Source organism: Diospyros lotus, chromosome 1, assembly GCF_014633365.1.
Source record: "Diospyros lotus cultivar Yz01 chromosome 1, ASM1463336v1, whole genome shotgun sequence".
NCBI classification, from domain to species: Eukaryota; Viridiplantae; Streptophyta; class Magnoliopsida; order Ericales; family Ebenaceae; genus Diospyros; species Diospyros lotus.
This window is the reverse complement of record NC_068338.1, coordinates 45,558,172-45,575,065: the sequence shown is the minus strand read 5'-3', so window position 1 is coordinate 45,575,065 and position 16,894 is coordinate 45,558,172. Positions and strand designations below refer to the sequence as shown.

Below are 16,894 nucleotides of genomic sequence, written 5' to 3'. Positions count from 1 at the left end.
AATATTATTATTTAATTATAATAAATATTTTGAATCAATTTAAATGAAAATTAATTTTTATTTTAATCGTACTATATATATATCCATTAAAGATTCATATACACACTAAAAAAATAATTTAATTATAATATCATATTAACACGAAAACCTAATAAAAGAGACTAATATAATTGATTGTTTAGGTCAGGATGTGATCCTTTTTGTGGGATTCAACATGCGTTGTATTTGTATCTAAAATTTTTGAGTAAAGTGCCAATTAGGATTAAATTAATTATTATATTTTTTTAAAAATATATATTATAATTTTAGGCTCAAGATCACGTTAATGGTTATGATATATGCTGTATTGATATTGTTAGAACTCAGACAATTGTTCAATTTTATTTGAGGGAAGTGCCAAAATTGTTCATTGTACTTCAATCTAAGGAGTAAACCAACCCTATTCTAAACGGTTAGAATCTAAGGAATCTCTCTTTCTGCGCTCAGATTCCGTATTCTTGGAGTACTTCTCACTAGATATAACTTTGCCGCTACCGCCGGCGACCTGACTCGAAAGCTCTAGCCGCCGGATGCCCAACCTTTTCCGGCGAGCCTGCGCTCGTCTCACGCTGTACCGACATATCACGCCGGAACGAGACAGCGCTATTCCACGCAAAGCGCCGACAGCCGCGGACGGCGGCTCACGCCTCAGGCCGGTCGTCATGAGATAGAAAAGTGGAAGAAGCGCAATACCAATACATATGATGATCTGGGGAATGCGATGAGCGATGATGATTCAAATAAAATTGCAGAAGAAGGGAGGGACGGCATGAAAATGGAAAAGGCATTTAAGGTGGGGCGGATCCAGTGGATGGATGCCACGTGGGAGGGGCGCACGGGAAACCGCATCGTGAGATGGATCTTCGCCGGGAGACGTGTGCGGCTGGAATTGGTGGGGTGGAAACGTGGCGCTCGGATCTTGGGTTAAGTGATTTGGTTCGGCGGGAAAGTGGGCCCCGGTGCACCTAGAAGCGGTTACGTGGCTGCTTGACATTGAGAGAGGGGATCTTTTGCTTTTGGCGTACCAAAATGTTTGACCCGTCCGGTGAAGCGTGGGGGACCCGGAAGACACCTGTCGGGTTTAACAGTCTCGAACGCCGGATTTAGACCTCGTACCATGCGCTAGGGAAAAAATATACTAATATACTGAATACGAGTGTTGGGAGAATTGGGTCGAGGCCCAAGTCAGCGGAGAGAAATTCACTGTTTAATAATTAATAGCAGCATTGAGGTTCAATTGAATTTTTTTTTAATAAAGTAGAATAAAATTATTTAATATAAAATTTTTAAAAATAAAATTTATTACATAATAATTAATATATTTAAAAGTGCATAAGTAATATTAATTATTTTACACTTAAAATAATTTTATAATAATATTAATATAAACTTATGAAGAGAGTAGAGTAAAATACATGATTAAATATTTAAATTAAGAATGAAAAACAAAAAGTTAATAATATAAATTAACTCATTTTAAATATTTCAAATTATTATTATATTTTTAATACATAAAATAAAAGATAAAATTAAAATTAAAAAGTTTTGATCTACTCAAGAAACTCGGATCGATTCATTAGTTTAAACATGGTTCTCGTAAAAAATTAATCAATTTTTTAATAAATGATTTTTTGCCATAAATTAAACCAATTTCTTGGCCGGTTCTTAATTCAACTGGTCTGATCTATCAATTTTATTCGATTCTCAAAATGCTATTGAATATTATTGAACTTTAATTTACTTGGTTTTTCAATATCTTTACACTGTGTTTGGAATAAATGAGAATGAATTTGAATTGTGACATGTATTCATAAAATAATTTTATATAAAATTCTTTTAAATGAATTTTTATATTTAGTATTATATAATCTATTTTATTATGTACGTAAGCATTAGATTTAGAATGGAAAATATTAGATATCGAAAACATTCTGAATATTTGTCCTTTTTAACAAATTTGTTAAATTTATCTGATCTTTTTTGAAAAAATCCTCATATAACTTCTTATCTGACTTTTTACAGATAAATTTATCTGACATTTTATAAATAAACCTAAATTACCCATAGGTCTTTTGTAGGATAATTAATATCATTTGATATATTTTTAAAATTTAAATTTATTAAATCTTATTTTTACAATAAAGTTGGTTTTAAAAGAACTTATTTATTTAAATCTTATAATTAATGTCATTTAATACATTTTTAAATTGTCATATGTTTTGATATTTTTAAAATTTAAATGACATTATTCCTTTCACCAATTTTTAAAATTTAAATTTCTCTCCATATATATATATATTTTATTATCTAATATAAATTTCTTTCATTGATTTTTTAAATTATTTTATTTAATTTTATATTTTATTATCTATTATGAAAATATGTTTTGGTAATTTTTAATTATCTATGTGGAATTATTGTAATTCCACTAATAATTATTTCTAGTCTTTTTATAATCTATTTTTGAACATGAATTTAGAAAATAAGACACTATTTTTAATTTTTAACAATTCACATTAATCATAAAACATTATTTTGATAATTGTTATGCCCACTAAAATAATAAAAAATAAATAAAAGATCAAAAAGAAGAAATGCCATGTGGCAGATCACCGCGTGGGAGGCCTGGCTGCTTCATGCAGCTAAAAGGGGTGACCCCATGCCTGGTTGCTTTGTGCAGCCAAGAAGGGGGGGGCCCTAGGCTGCATGAAGCAGCCACACAATGGCCACATGGCTGCTTCCCCCCTTCTACTGCCACGCAGCAGCGTGGCCCCAAAGAAAAAGGGCGCCTCCACTCTTGAGAGATGTCTCTCGGGGGTACTTTCACACCCCTGAGAGACCTTTCTCGGCAGTATTGCACACCCCCGAGAGAAGTCCCTAGGGGAGCCTAATGCACGCTTTCGTGCTCGCGCTTGCGTGCTTGCACCTTTGCGCCGATAACCCTGCAAGACTCAGTCAAAATCGCCTTCAGAATGCTTGCTGAGAAAATTGGGTCACTTGACACATGAATACCCCTCTCATCACTATAAATAGGGGGTCTTTTCCCCTTATTCGGTATGCAATCTCTCACACTCATATCTCTCTCTCTTGCTTTCGACTATTTTACATTTTGGAGAAACTAACTTAAGTATTGAAAAGTCTACACAAGGATCCTCACCTGTGTCCCTATTCTATCTTCTTTTTTGAATATGTCATCCATCGCTCTCAACCTAGTCAAAGGACTCATCCATCGCTGTTGTTACTCCCGAGAGACTCATTCATTGCTATTACTACCTTCAAGAAACTCATCCATCGTTGTCGCTCCACCCAAGAAGACTCACTCATTTCTCTCGATAATTACTCATCGTTTGGATAATCCACATGTTGCCCATCGTCTGAAAAAGTCATCCATCTCCCAAGTGAGTCATCCATCGCTCGAATACGCCACATGAGAGTCATCCATCGAATGTTTCCTTTCTACAAATTTATTGTTGTAATCGAGCAACAACAATAATAAATTTGTTGTTAATGTTAACATACAATTTTGAATGAATTTGGTAAGAGGGATATTTTGATAAAAAAAACTCTTATCTTGATACTTATTTTACGTATTTAACAAACATATGAAAAAAAAAGTACAATTTTCAATGAATTCTAAAAAATTTAACAAATAATGTGATATAAATCTTGAAATGTTTCTTAATTTTATCTTAATAATTTCATATTTTGATCTAAAAAATATTTTAATTTTATCTTGATACTCTTTTATCTTGTTCATTTTAATAAATGCTATTTAAGTGAAAAGCCAAAATTTAGAATTGTTGTTGTTGTTTGTTTGATAGCCAAAAGCAATTGAAAAACTTGAAAATAGCATACTTTTTTGCTGGGATCTGATCTCTCAATCGAAATCACGTCACTTTAATTGATGCAGAATGAAATCAGTCTCTCTCCAATGCCTCGTTATCTTACTTTGTATTTTTCTTGGTCTCTCCCACAAGTTTCAAACATAGTCTAAAATCATAGTCAAAAGGTGGAACATATTGTGCACAACCAATTATGTATTTTTTAAACTTATTGCCCTTGTGGGAAACTTATATCAGCCAAAATGAATGAGAGTGCCCTTGTGCGAAACTTACTCTATGGAAACTAGGATCTAATTTCTTTTTTTCTTCTCTTTTTTATTTATTCTTTTTAAGTGATGATAAATAACGAGATTTTTAAATATGATGAGAGTGCCACAAAGATTTCACTTATTTAAGAGATTTCAATTTTTGCAAGCACAATTTCATCTTGTTTTCAGAGACTTTTTCAATAAATTACTCCAAACAAAATAAATAAAAACTATAACAATACCATACCAAGTGTTTGTTCTATTAGGCTGAGTTAGCTATATAAATTTTAACTTTTATTTTATTTTTATCTCTTGCCTTGGCTCACATACTTAATAACAAACCTATGTGGCTCCTGCCAAGCTAGAATAAGAAAAAGGAAAACCCAAGGCCTCATCCGTAGTGTCAGATAATTACAGCCCAAAGTCAATAAAAAATAAAAAATTTACCTTGTGATTATTAGACAGTGACATGGCGGCACCTTCGCGGGCTGCAATTGGCAACCGCCACCAACACTTCCTCTCCAACTACCAACGTCGTACCTGTCGTTGGATCTGGTTTTATTTTTGAGTTTAGCTTATAGGTCTTCATGCGAGCAGCAGAAGGAAACGCCCGGTTGGCTCAGGCTTACCAATAAAACATCTAGGACTGCAAAACCTGCCATTTTCATTGCTTCAAATTAACTAATAAATAAATCATCACCAATAATCATTGCAAGAGCAGGCCCCGTCTTTGAAATGGTGAAAACGGTTAGAATCCCTCAATACAATTTCTCTCCCTCTTGCCATCGATATGTACTTCATAGCATTGTGGCAGTCTCCGCAGACTCGAAGATTCTTAAATACTCTAATAGGTTTTGGTTTTGATGTGCTTATAAGACCAAATGCCACAGCAATTTTCTCACTGTGTTGAAACAAATATTTCTCCTTTTGTTCCTCCTCAATATCATGAAGAACAAAGTTTGTATTAGGAACATAACCCATCTTCTTTATCTTGATGGCCAATTGATCGAGTTCTTCGTAGATTTCCCGTGCTCGAGGATGAGAAGTATCCCCGACATGAAATGTATGCACCATATTTTCTGCCTCTATCCAGCTGCAGCCTGCTTCCTTAACCAGATTTCTTTCTTTCATGTTTTTTCTAATTTTTACTACATCATCCCATTGACCTGCTGAAGCATATAAATTTGATAGTAAAATATGTGCAGCCGGATCATTTGGTTCCTGCCGAATAATCATCTCAGCAGCATGTTTTCCAAGCTCAGTAGCTCCATGAACATGACAAGCAGAAAGCAACGTTCGCCAAACTAAAGCATCGGCTGTGCATGGCATTGAGTTAATGAACTTAATGGCTTCTTCTAGGTAGCCTGATCTTCCTAACAAATCAGCCATACATGCATAGTGTTCCATTCTTGGGCTTATCCTGTGTTTTTTGTACATTGAGTGGAAGTGCATCCACCCCTCATTGATCATACCCACATGGCTACAAGCTGATAGAACAGCAACATAGGTGACCTCGTTTGGTTTTATACCCGCTACAAGCATTTCTTGGAAAATTTCCAATCCCAATGCCGCAAAACCATGTTTTGCTAAACCTGTAATGATAGATGTCCATGATATCACATTCCGATCTTCCATTTTGGCAAAAACTTGAGATGCAGCTTCAATGTTTCCACATCTAGAATACATAGATATCAAAGCATTAGATATGCATTGGTTTGACCCCAACCCCATTTTTAGTAACCGAGCATGGATTTGTTCACCCTTTTCTGCTGCACCTATGCTTGCAGCTCCACTCAAGAGACTAGCAAACGTGAAAGCATCAGCTCCAACACCAATATCCTCAACTCGATTAAAGAGTTCCAAGGCTTCATTAGAATCCAGACCCTTGGCATACTCATTGAAAATTGTGTTGTAAGAAACCAAATTCTTATCTACTAGAATATCAAAAGCTTTCCGGGCATCCTCCATCCTACCAGTACGAGAATACAGGCTAATAAGAGAATTTCCCACACAATTAACTGATGCAAGACCAAGTTTCACTGCATGGGCATAAATCTGTTCACCTGCAGCTGGGTCGGAGAGATTAGCACATGCCTTGAGAAGGCTGGAAAATGTGAAATGATTGGGTAAAACTTGATCCTCAACCATCCCACAATAAAGGTCAATGGCTTCCTTATCATTCCATCCACTCTGCACGTACCCTGTAATAAATGCAGTCCAAGACATAACATTACGTTTTGGCAACAAATCAAAAACCTTCCTCGAGTGAACCATGGACCCGTCTGCAGCACACTTTGCATACATGTCCACCAAACTACAGCCAACACAAACATCCAAAGCCAGTCCGTACTTGACAACTTGAGAATGCAATTGCTGCCCAAGCGAGAGCAGCTCTAACTCCGCACAAGTAGAAACGACACTGCTAAAAGTAAACCGGTCAGGCACATAGCCACTCGCTACCATGTCCACAAACAACTTAATTGCATCTCTCGGTCGACCCAGCTGAGAATATCTAGTTATCATCAAAGTCCAAGCAACTGAGTTTTTCTCAGGCATTCTATCAAACACTTCCCTTGCACAGTTTAGTTTACCGCTACCCTTCGCAAACAAATCTATCAAAGCACAACCAACGCACACATCAGACTCAAAGTAACCGCTCTTTATCACAAACCCAAACATCACCTTCCCAATCCAAGCATTTTCGGCGTTCGAACACGCCTGAATCACGGCAGAGAAGCAAAATTGATTTGGGTACTCCCTACATTCAACCATATCCCAGAATGCAGCTACTGCTCGCATTTCCATACCATTATGCGCAAAGCACGAAATCATCGCGCTCCAGGAAACCAAGTCTCTACGGTCACCCATGCCTTGGAAGATGGCGCTGGCCATGACCCAATCACCGCATTTGGAATACAAGGTGATGAGCGAGTTGAGCACGACCGAGTCGAGGACAAGCCCCGAGGCGGAAAGCTTGGCGTGGAGCTTCTTACCCAGATCAAATTGACGAGTTCTGATGCAGGATTTGAGGAGGACGGAGTAGGCGAGGAGGTCAGGGGCGAGGCCTCGCTGGGCCATGAGATCAATGGTCGACATTGCCTGGTGGAGGCGGCCCACATTGGCCAAACGGATCAGACGGTCCTTGAAGGGTTCGAAGTCGGCAATTTTCAAGCTTTGGTTGGAGGACGAAGAGGTGCTTCGACGGGGAGATTGGAAGGAAGGTGGAACCACTTTGGCAGGTGATGGAAGAGAGAGATTGATCATTGCAAATCTCTCCCTCGCTGTCGGACGGTCCTCTCTGCAAAATTGCGAAGCATTCCAAGCTATGTTATGATAATTTTTTTATAATATTTATGTATTAATACGTTATATATATTATATTATATTAATATAAATATATAACATATCAATACATAAATTATAAAAAAATAATGACAGTAATGTACTGTTAGTGGTTGGATTGGAAATTTGAGATTAAATTAGGACTAATTGGTATGTATTTTTACAAAACAAAATAAACACATTAATTAAAATTATGATATAAAATTTTTTAAAATTTATATTTATCATATAACATTTAATTATCCTATTATTAAAAAACTTTTACAATAATATTAACAAAAATGTATGATAAAAGTAAAATAAAATTCATGATCAAATATTTAAATTATAAATAAAAAAATTAGACAAAACAAATATTATCAAAATGATATATATAATAAATTATTATTATATTTTTAAATATTTAAAAATATATATATATAAAACATAAAAATAAAAAATCTAATCAATGTATTCCATAAATCCAATCATTTTTTTTGCAAATTTCCAGTTCAGTTGTCTGACCATTCAATTTTCAAAATACTCTTGCTATGAAAATTTAGAAATAAATAGGTTCAATCTTTTTTTAAAAAAAAAGGATAGACTTGTTGTTCAGAAAAATACCAAGAGGGGTGAATTGAGTTTTTTAAAAAAATTAATAATTTTAACTCTTTTAAAAATTGTTAAATTTATGATTTTAATATGTAGTAATTACAGTATGATTGATAACAATAAAATCATACAATCATAAGGAACAAAAAATATTTATAAAGGTTCGGCTCTAAAGAGGCTAATCCTCTCTCTCAAGAGTTAGCTTGAGGCTCTCAAAACTTAGTTTGAACTTCTAATAGGAAGAATCAACACTATCTTTTAATTGAAACTAGAACCAACATATAATCCTTACTTAAGCAAGAACCGCTAGCATACTATTAGCAAATATAATCCCCTCACACAACAAACGAGTAAAAATAACAAATTTACAACCAAAGACAATTACAAACAAGTCACCAACGATTGAGAATTCCACCAATCAGCACACTTCCAATACTTCAAACCTTCTCACTTTTGGTTGAATGCTTTATCAAGTTTGTTTTACTTGAGTCTTCATACTTACCCTATATATATATACATTTTCCAAACATACTAGCTATTAAAAAAAGGGTTAATATGAAGTTTGAAATTCAAAAAATGTTTAGTCTTTCTCAAACAAGAAGAAAATATGTCTCACTTTTAATTTAAAATAAATTTACTTTTTACAAGAGAAATCAATATTTGAAAATTTAATTATAAGCTTTTGAGATATAAATGATTAAAATAAGAAAAAATGTCTAAAAATAATCTTTTTTAATTTAAAATAAATTTACTTTTTACATGAGTAAGAGAAAATATATCTAAAAATAATTTTTTTAATTCAAAATAAATTTACTTTTTTCATGAGAAAGAGAATACATTTATATCATAAAAATATTTTTGTTAATCATCAAAACTTAATTAATATGAGTAAGTTGGTTGAACAAGACTTATAATACAATTCTTAATTTTTGAGTATTTGATGTAAACATTTTTATCAAGTAGATCTCTAAATTTTCTCAAATTAGTTCTGAAACATCTATATTATTAACGACATTAAATAAATTGATTGAATATTCTTAATCTTTAGATTTCTGCCTTAAATATTTCTTGAACTTTTGAAACTTTGATTGGAAGCAGGGCCGGCCCAAGGGCCCCCAAAAGTTTGGGGCCCCCAGAAAATACACCCCCCTCCCAAAGTAAAATACAGCCCCCAGAAAATACACCCCACCCAAGTAAAATACAGTAGTCAAATTTGGGGCCAAAAAAAAAAATATAGCCCCCAGAAAATACACCCCCTGCAAAGTAAAATACAGCAGTCAAATTTGAGCCCCCAAAAAAATACAGCCCCCCCCCCCCCCAAAAAAAAAATACAACCCCCAAAAAATACACCCCTCCAAAGTAAAATATAACAGCTAAATTTGGGGCCCCCTAAAAAATACAGCCCCCAAAATAAAATACAGCAGCCAAAATTTGAGCCCCAAAAAATACATCCCCTAAGTAAAATGTAGCAGCCAAAATTAAATTTGAGCCCCCCAAAAAACACAGCAACCCCCCCCCCCCACACACAGTAAAATACAGTAATAACTTGAGATAACAAACCATCTCCCCCCTAAAAAAAAAATAATAATTGGGGGCCTTCAAAAAATACAACGCCCCACCCTCCTAAAAAAATTTTATTTTCGCCTAGGTTCCACTGGGCCTTGGGCCGGCCTTGATTGGAAGTCTAATTATTATTATTATTTTTTTGTCAAATTGGTCTTTGAACTTTTTTCAAAAATAACCAAGATACTTCAATCAAAGAAACAACCTTAATTAAACTAAATTAAATAAAAATAAAGAATAATTTTAACATAATTTAATTAGTTTGATTAACATCCTTTTTTGTGAAAGGATGTATTGGAAATTTTGAAAAAAATTTAAGAATCAATTTGGTAAAAAAATAAAGTTCAATGGCTATTCAAGCTAAAATGCCAAAATCTAGAGACTGTGTACTAAGTTAATTTAATACTATTAGTAACAGACAGGTGTTGTAAGTTTTTTAAAGAAATTTAAAGAGCTATTCAATAAAATACAAAAAAATTAACCTTTCAAAATTTGTTTACCAAACTAATTGACACGAAGAAACAATAATGAGAATGTGTAATTGTGCTCTTTGATTTGGAAACTAATCTAGTTTGCAATAGAGAATCCTTGAAATTAGTTGTGTTTTTTGCAAAGAAGAAGAAACAAATAAATTGCTTAATCTAAACAATTATTCATAGAAGACAAGTCCATATATTCTGCCATGCATGAAATTAATTGTGTGGATATCATCAAGTAACTTTTTTATGAGTAGGCTTCCGACAATAAGGATTTGGGTGGTAGAAAAATATAGTTTTATTATGATTAATTTATTTGGTACATGGATGGTACTATAATTTGCTCTAATTTTAGTAAAAAAAAAAACTATAACTTACAAATGTTTATACTTGGAAGATGGCGTGCTCCAAGAAACCAAGTCTATAAGCTCACCCATGCCTTGGAAGATGGCGGGCATTGGCATACATGAATTCAAATGTTTATAGTGATGAACATCAACTATTTATTTAATAATAAGTGCTTGCCCTTTAAGTGTTGTGTTGATTCCGTGATATTAATTTGACATTTCTTGTGGGCAGAGAGAGGGCTTGGGAGGCATAGATATGAGTTCAACACTCCCTTCAAGCATCTCCACAACCTTACTCATTGACGGACGATCAATGGGCTTCATTTGAATGCACCACAAAGCCACCAACATCATCTTATTCACTAGCACCTTTTCCTCTTCGCTGGCATCCCCCATTTCTATCCCTTTCCCTTTGTTGAGTTGGACATAAATCCACGAAGGGAAGTAAATTTGGCTTGTGTGATCTGCATAGGCATTTAGGTTCCGTCTTCTACCTGTCATTTCCATCAATAATATCCCAAAACTATAAACATCGGCTTTGTGTGAAACTCCTCCAATGTTGTTGTACAACAACTCTGGAGCCATGTAGCCAAATGTCCCTTTAGCTGCAGTCAAAGAGACAATGCTATCATCTGTTGGGTATAATTTTGCCAACCCAAAATCTGAAATTTTAGGAACGAAGTTCTCGTCAAGAAGAATGTTGTGAGGTTTGATATCAAAATGCAAGATCTTCATGTCACAACCATCATGCAAGTATTCAATCCCGCGAGCCACGCCAAGTGAAATAGCAAACATTTGCTTGTAAGTCAAGGAGGAAGCTCCTTGCTCAGAAAATATGTACTTTTCAAGTGAACCATTAGGCATGAAATCATATATAAGAGCGCGTTTAGATCTCCCAGCATGAAATCCAACAAGACGAACCACGTTGAGATGATAAATCCTACCAATGGTGGCAACTTCATTGATGAATTCTCGAGCAGTAGCTGTGGACATCTTCAACACTTTTACAGCCACAATTCTACCACTTTTAAGCTCTCCTTTATACACAAGGCCAAAGCCTCCTTCGCCCACCTTGTGGTTGAAGCTGCTAGTCATTTTACTAATCTTAGAGTAAGAGTAGCTAATGGGCACGAGATTGTCTTGACTTAGAAGGAAATTTTCAATATCGTTGTTTATCCATGCATGCCTTTTCCAGAATTTGTACACCAAAAATGCCAAATAGAGCGGTAGCCCAATTAAAGCTCTTGCAACTAGGAAATATCCTGTTAACAAATTTCAAAATTAAAAACCAAATTAACTAGAAAAATTTCATATTAATTGGTTGTATTTGTAAAAAATAATGAATGTTTTAAAGTTCCTATGAATTTTTAATAGATTTAATGAAAAAATTGTTTACATTTCAAGAGGGAAACAAAGATGCTTTAATTGCAAGAGATACAACACCTTATTAATTTGTTTTTTGTTTATGTCTAAAAAGCATGATAGGAACATGGTGTGCGAAACATAAATGGAGATGACAATGTGTCTTTTAATGGGTTTCAATTATTTATTTAAAATTAATGTAAATATATAAATTAAAATATGTAAATGATTAAATATGTGATTCATTATTATTCTTAAACTTCATATTATGAAAAGGTAAATTGTACTTGCAATTTTTGTGTTTTCAAAAATAGCACCAACGATTTTTTAGGTTAATTACTATGCAACAAATACCACTGTACCATTTATTAACAGGGATCAATTTTATAAAAATCTCCCAAATATGCTCTTATTTCTTTACTCTCTTCTAAAATCATAGGAAAATAAAAAAAAATGCACAATACTGGTAATCATCCATCACTGACGAGATTCATTGACCACTTAAGAGAGAGAATATAGGTTGAACCAAGATTGATGAGTTCAAAAAAACAAGCCTACATCAATCTGGGGTTAGGTTTGGACAAGGGAAAGATGTAATAATTTATATATAAGGGTAAAATAGTCAATTTACTTAATATGTTATCCTCAAGACATATGTGTTAATTCCAAAAATACAAAAATATATTATATACTTAGTCAAATCTCAAGGATGATATGAGAATTTTACTCATTATAATATGATATATGTATATATATAAACTATATATAAAATGACAATTCTCATAAAGAAATGCAAATAGCTTGCTAAGGAATGCTATCCATTCAACCCCTACATAATATGTTTAAATTTATATTTTTAATATCTTTATAATTTACTTTCATTATTTTTTCTTTTCTGTTCGAAGTTCTATTTAATTTAAGCGATTGACACATATATCCTAATTTATATTCTATTTAACGTGCTTTGAGTTTTATTTATCGCAATTCCAAGAGGCTGGGTTTATAGAGCTCTATTTCCAACTTCGTTCTTTATTCTTAATGTTGCTCGATGATGGTTGACATTGCTCTTTATTCTTAATGTTGCTCGGTGATGATTGACAGGGAGATATATAAAAAGTGAATGGCTTCCTTTTTTTTACTCTTGGTGTTAGTTTTTTTTTTTTGTCTTTGTTTAAGGCTTAAGGTGTCGGTATTTTGTTTTTTGTCTTTGTTTAAGGTTTAAGGTATTTTGGTGTTGGTATTTTGTTTCACTTTGGTGTCCTTTGACTTTTGATTATTTTCAGCATATTTAGCTTTAATTAATTTTAGAATGGTAGACTCTAAATTTAATGTATCTTTAGTCGACACCATTTAAAATAAAACTGTTAGATTTCTATCAAATCAATTTAAATGCATATCCTAAGGATACCTACCTGCATATTTAGAATAGTGGTTCGCAAACATTTTGTATAATTTAAATTTTAACCATCCAAGTACAGTATCAATGCAATAGAAAACTGTTTTTTTAAATATTAGTTTGATTGCTAATAATTATAGAATATAGAGACAAGAGTGATATATGTTTTTCATACCTATTGGTATTGAGAGTAAGATACATCCAAGAATACCTGTAACATAATAAATGAATTATTAATCATACAACCAAGGTCGTTAATTATTCAATCTCACGATTAATATATTGTAAGGTTAGATACCTAGCAAAAAATATTACAAGTATATAATAAAAAATTACATTTTTATATTTTGAAACAACAATAATGATTTTTTTTAAAAAATGAGTTTTTCCATGCATTGTTAGATGAATTGTGATGCAATTGTAATTCAATTCTTCAAAAAATTACGAGACTCTATTTTCTTTCATCCAGAGTTTTAAGTTCAATTTTAAGGGGACTCTATTTTCTTTTATTATTTATCAAGGTACATTATAATTAATATATAATTTAAAATTTATACGTAAAATTAATAATTTTAAGGTTTGATTAAAAAATTAATATAATCTGATCACCTTTTAAGAATATTTAATAATTTATCTTATTATTTTTTTATATTTTATTAGCTTAAAATTCATAATAGATATGCAAATGGAAACAGATATTTACTGACTGAGAAAAAAAATAAAATACTTACTTAAGCCAATGATTCCGGGATAGAGTCCTACAATTTAAAACAAAAAACATAAATTAACAAACTAAATATATTACTCTTCCCCATATTTGCTTTTACGAGTGAATTATTTATAAAAGATGATAAAAAAATGTTATCATATCATTTGAATATTTTATATATTGAATGAAAACAAATACTCACTGTTACCGTTGGCTGGGATTGGGAGTCCGACAGCTGCAATTTAAAATAAACAAATAAGAAAGTAAATGAAAGGCAATATGTATTATTTATCTCACAATGCGATAATGAAATGAAAGAGTATTTCAAATATTTCCAATAAAATTCTACAAATAGAATTAAAACTTATGAAGATAATAATGGGTTTGAATATATACGACCATGTCAACAGCATGCAAAGTTTACTCTTTTTCATCCTTTTATTAATACTAGCATTTCATAAATAAGTTAACGAAAATAATACTTACAGATTCCAAAACCGAGGAAATTAGCATCTGCAATTGAAAATAGAAAGATGAGTTAGGACACCCAAGACACTATTCTAGTCGTTATATGAATATAATAAGATATTTCATTTATTTCGCACCACCTTCACGTTCACCAACTCTCTTCAACTCAAAAGGGCATGTGGCACACTTTCTAAGTAGTAACTTTGCTGCCACATGAAATGTTATTTTTGCTATAATGTCTATGATTTTCTTTAATTAGGGTGACTATTTGATCGGTTAGATTTTTGAATTCGATTAAATTTTAAAAATTAAATAAATTAAACATGATTTATTAATTGGATCCAATCGATTTAAATTTTGTGTCCATTGAACAAATTAAATTGATCAAAGAAAACTTTTGTTTGGTCAGTTAATCAAAAAAATTGAAATTTAAAGAGGATGAATATTTTTATTTTTTAACTTGATTGAGTTAAATAAAAACGGTGATGATTAGTCAATAACAATTCAAATATCAACAATTTTAAGTAAAAAAGAAAGTACCAAACCAAGTTATATTACAACATCTACTACAAAACTCATATTAAGAAAATTTCAAACTAAGTTATTTATTTTGATCGTTGAATTAGTTCAATTATTTTATTAAAGCTAATCAAATTGAACCAAACTAACCAAAAATTTCAAAGAAAATAATCAAACCCAACCATAAAAAAAAAAAAAATGAATTGAAACAAAATGAACTAACTTTGGATCAACTCGTTTGATTAATCAAGAATTTTGCTCACCCCAACCTTTATAGATAAATGCCAAAGTACGACTCATGTCGGGTATGAAAATGTTATGTACACAAACAACTCTCACATGTTGACTAGAACACACAAAATTTATGATAGCTACATTTGAAATTAACAATAATTCATAATGGAGTGTAGATTTATTTTTAATTTTGAATAAAATTATTATAAATTTTATATATGTGTTGTGTGAATTTGTGAGAGTTATTTGTTTGTGTATGTACCGTATTGCATCACATCATTTGTTTTTGTTGGACATCACATTTTATATCTTTGTACACTAAGATTAGTTGGCAAAATACATATTTTAATCTCTATGCTTATATGTTTTTCTTTTTATTTAAATACTTAAATTTATTATTGTTTTAATTACACACTTGAACTTACAATTTTGAGTCAATTATATTCTTAATTTTTTTATTATTTTAATTATATCCCTAAATTTATTAGTCTTAACAAATTTATTGAGATATCCAATTGATCTAAAATTTTATAGTTCATGAGTGTAATTAAAATAACAACAAATTCAAGGGTGCAATTGACTTGAAATTACATAATTTATGGATAAAATTGAAATAATAAAAAAATTCAAATATCTAAATAAAAAAAAAAACCATATAAGTATAGCAGGTAGTCTTCGAATTTTGGTGCATTTTGTATTATGTTGTCAAAGTTACTATAATCTTTATAATATGGGAAATTGTGCCACCACCTCTAATTATGGTACTCTTTGGAACCAAAAGGTGAAGTCTCTCACCCCACTAATTATGGTACTCTATATCATATGATAGTCATGGTATCACCTAAAATTACAATGCTCTATATTATAAGCACGATTATATTAGATACCACTAATATTTACGATACTCTTTATCAAGTTATGTTGTCTGGTTACATTTCATTAGATTAATTATTATTACACATGGCTGGAGTTTTCAAACTTCTATGGATATCATTAGTGCTTCAAAGACTTCTAAGCAGTTGTCTTTGAGCCCATCAATGATGGTCCAATCACTTCTTGGTGAACCCATGGCTGATCGGGTTTATATGCAATAGCAGTTGTTGTTGTAAAAATACAACAATTAAATTTTATAATGTGGGTTCGCTCGAACTTGGTGTCGGGTGAAGTTAGGTTGCCATGAGAGAAGTTGTCGCAAAGGAGTTTGCCACAAGGATGCTCACTGCAAGGGTATTTACCACAAGGATCTGCCTTGCTGTAAGGATTTTGCCACAATGATCTATTTCGCCACAAGAATTTTGCCACAAGGATCTGTCTTGCTGTAAGGATGTATCTTCCCTACAAGGATCTCGCCACAAGGATGTATCATCGTCGCAAGGATATATCTTCGCCACAAGGATGTATCTTCATTGCAAGGATCTATCTTCGCCACAAGACAATGATGTGTCTTTACCTCAAAGATCTACCTTGCCACAAGGATATTGCCGCTGGGATGTATCTTTACCGTAAGGATCTACCTTCGCCAGAAGGATCTCCTTGCTAGGATGTATCTTTGCCGTAAGGATCTACCTTCGCCACAAAGATCTTGCTGCAAGGATGTATCTTCGCTACAAGGATCTACCTCGTCACAAGGTAAGGATGTGTCTTCGCCGCAAGGATCTACCTCGCCACAAGGATCTTGCTGCAAGAATATATCTTCCTTTCAAGGATCTAACCCTGTTAATACTCATAAATGGGTTAAAAGGCTCACAGGAATCCTCG

The 16,894-nt window shown here is 32.6% G+C and overlaps 2 protein-coding genes across 11 annotated transcripts in view; both read right to left on the bottom strand.

Annotated features, from left to right (window-relative positions):
- Positions 1–4,368: 4,368 nt before the first annotated feature.
- On the bottom strand, positions 4,369–7,434 carry LOC127802807 (pentatricopeptide repeat-containing protein At3g49170, chloroplastic-like). The gene has a single exon (XM_052338841.1). It carries the CDS (start codon positions 7,391–7,393, stop codon positions 4,826–4,828), a length of 2,568 nt encoding a protein of 855 aa, XP_052194801.1. The 5' UTR covers positions 7,394–7,434; the 3' UTR covers positions 4,369–4,825.
- A 2,947-nt stretch (positions 7,435–10,381) lies between these two features.
- LOC127802816 (rust resistance kinase Lr10-like) overlaps positions 10,382–16,894 on the bottom strand; it is a 45,124-nt gene continuing 38,611 nt past the window's right edge. For 8 of the 10 annotated variants that reach the window (XM_052338853.1, XM_052338871.1, XM_052338862.1 and 5 more), the window contains 5 exons: positions 14,402–14,428; positions 14,118–14,150; positions 13,938–13,964; positions 13,382–13,417; positions 10,382–11,710 (listed from right to left, as the gene is read on the bottom strand). In XM_052338853.1, the coding sequence (XP_052194813.1) occupies positions 10,656–11,710; positions 13,382–13,417; positions 13,938–13,964; positions 14,118–14,150; positions 14,402–14,428 (1,178 nt within the window). In that variant the 3' untranslated portion in view covers positions 10,382–10,655. The remainder of the gene's footprint in view (positions 11,711–13,381; positions 13,418–13,937; positions 13,965–14,117; positions 14,151–14,401; positions 14,429–16,894) is intronic. The other 2 variants (XM_052338878.1, XM_052338893.1) reach the window with 1 other exon arrangement.

What these genes read in the sequence shown, in the direction of transcription:
- LOC127802807 (XM_052338841.1), bottom strand. Translation starts at nt 7,393, where the DNA reads ATGATCAATCTCTCTCTTCCATCACCTGCCAAAGTGGTTCCACCTTCC.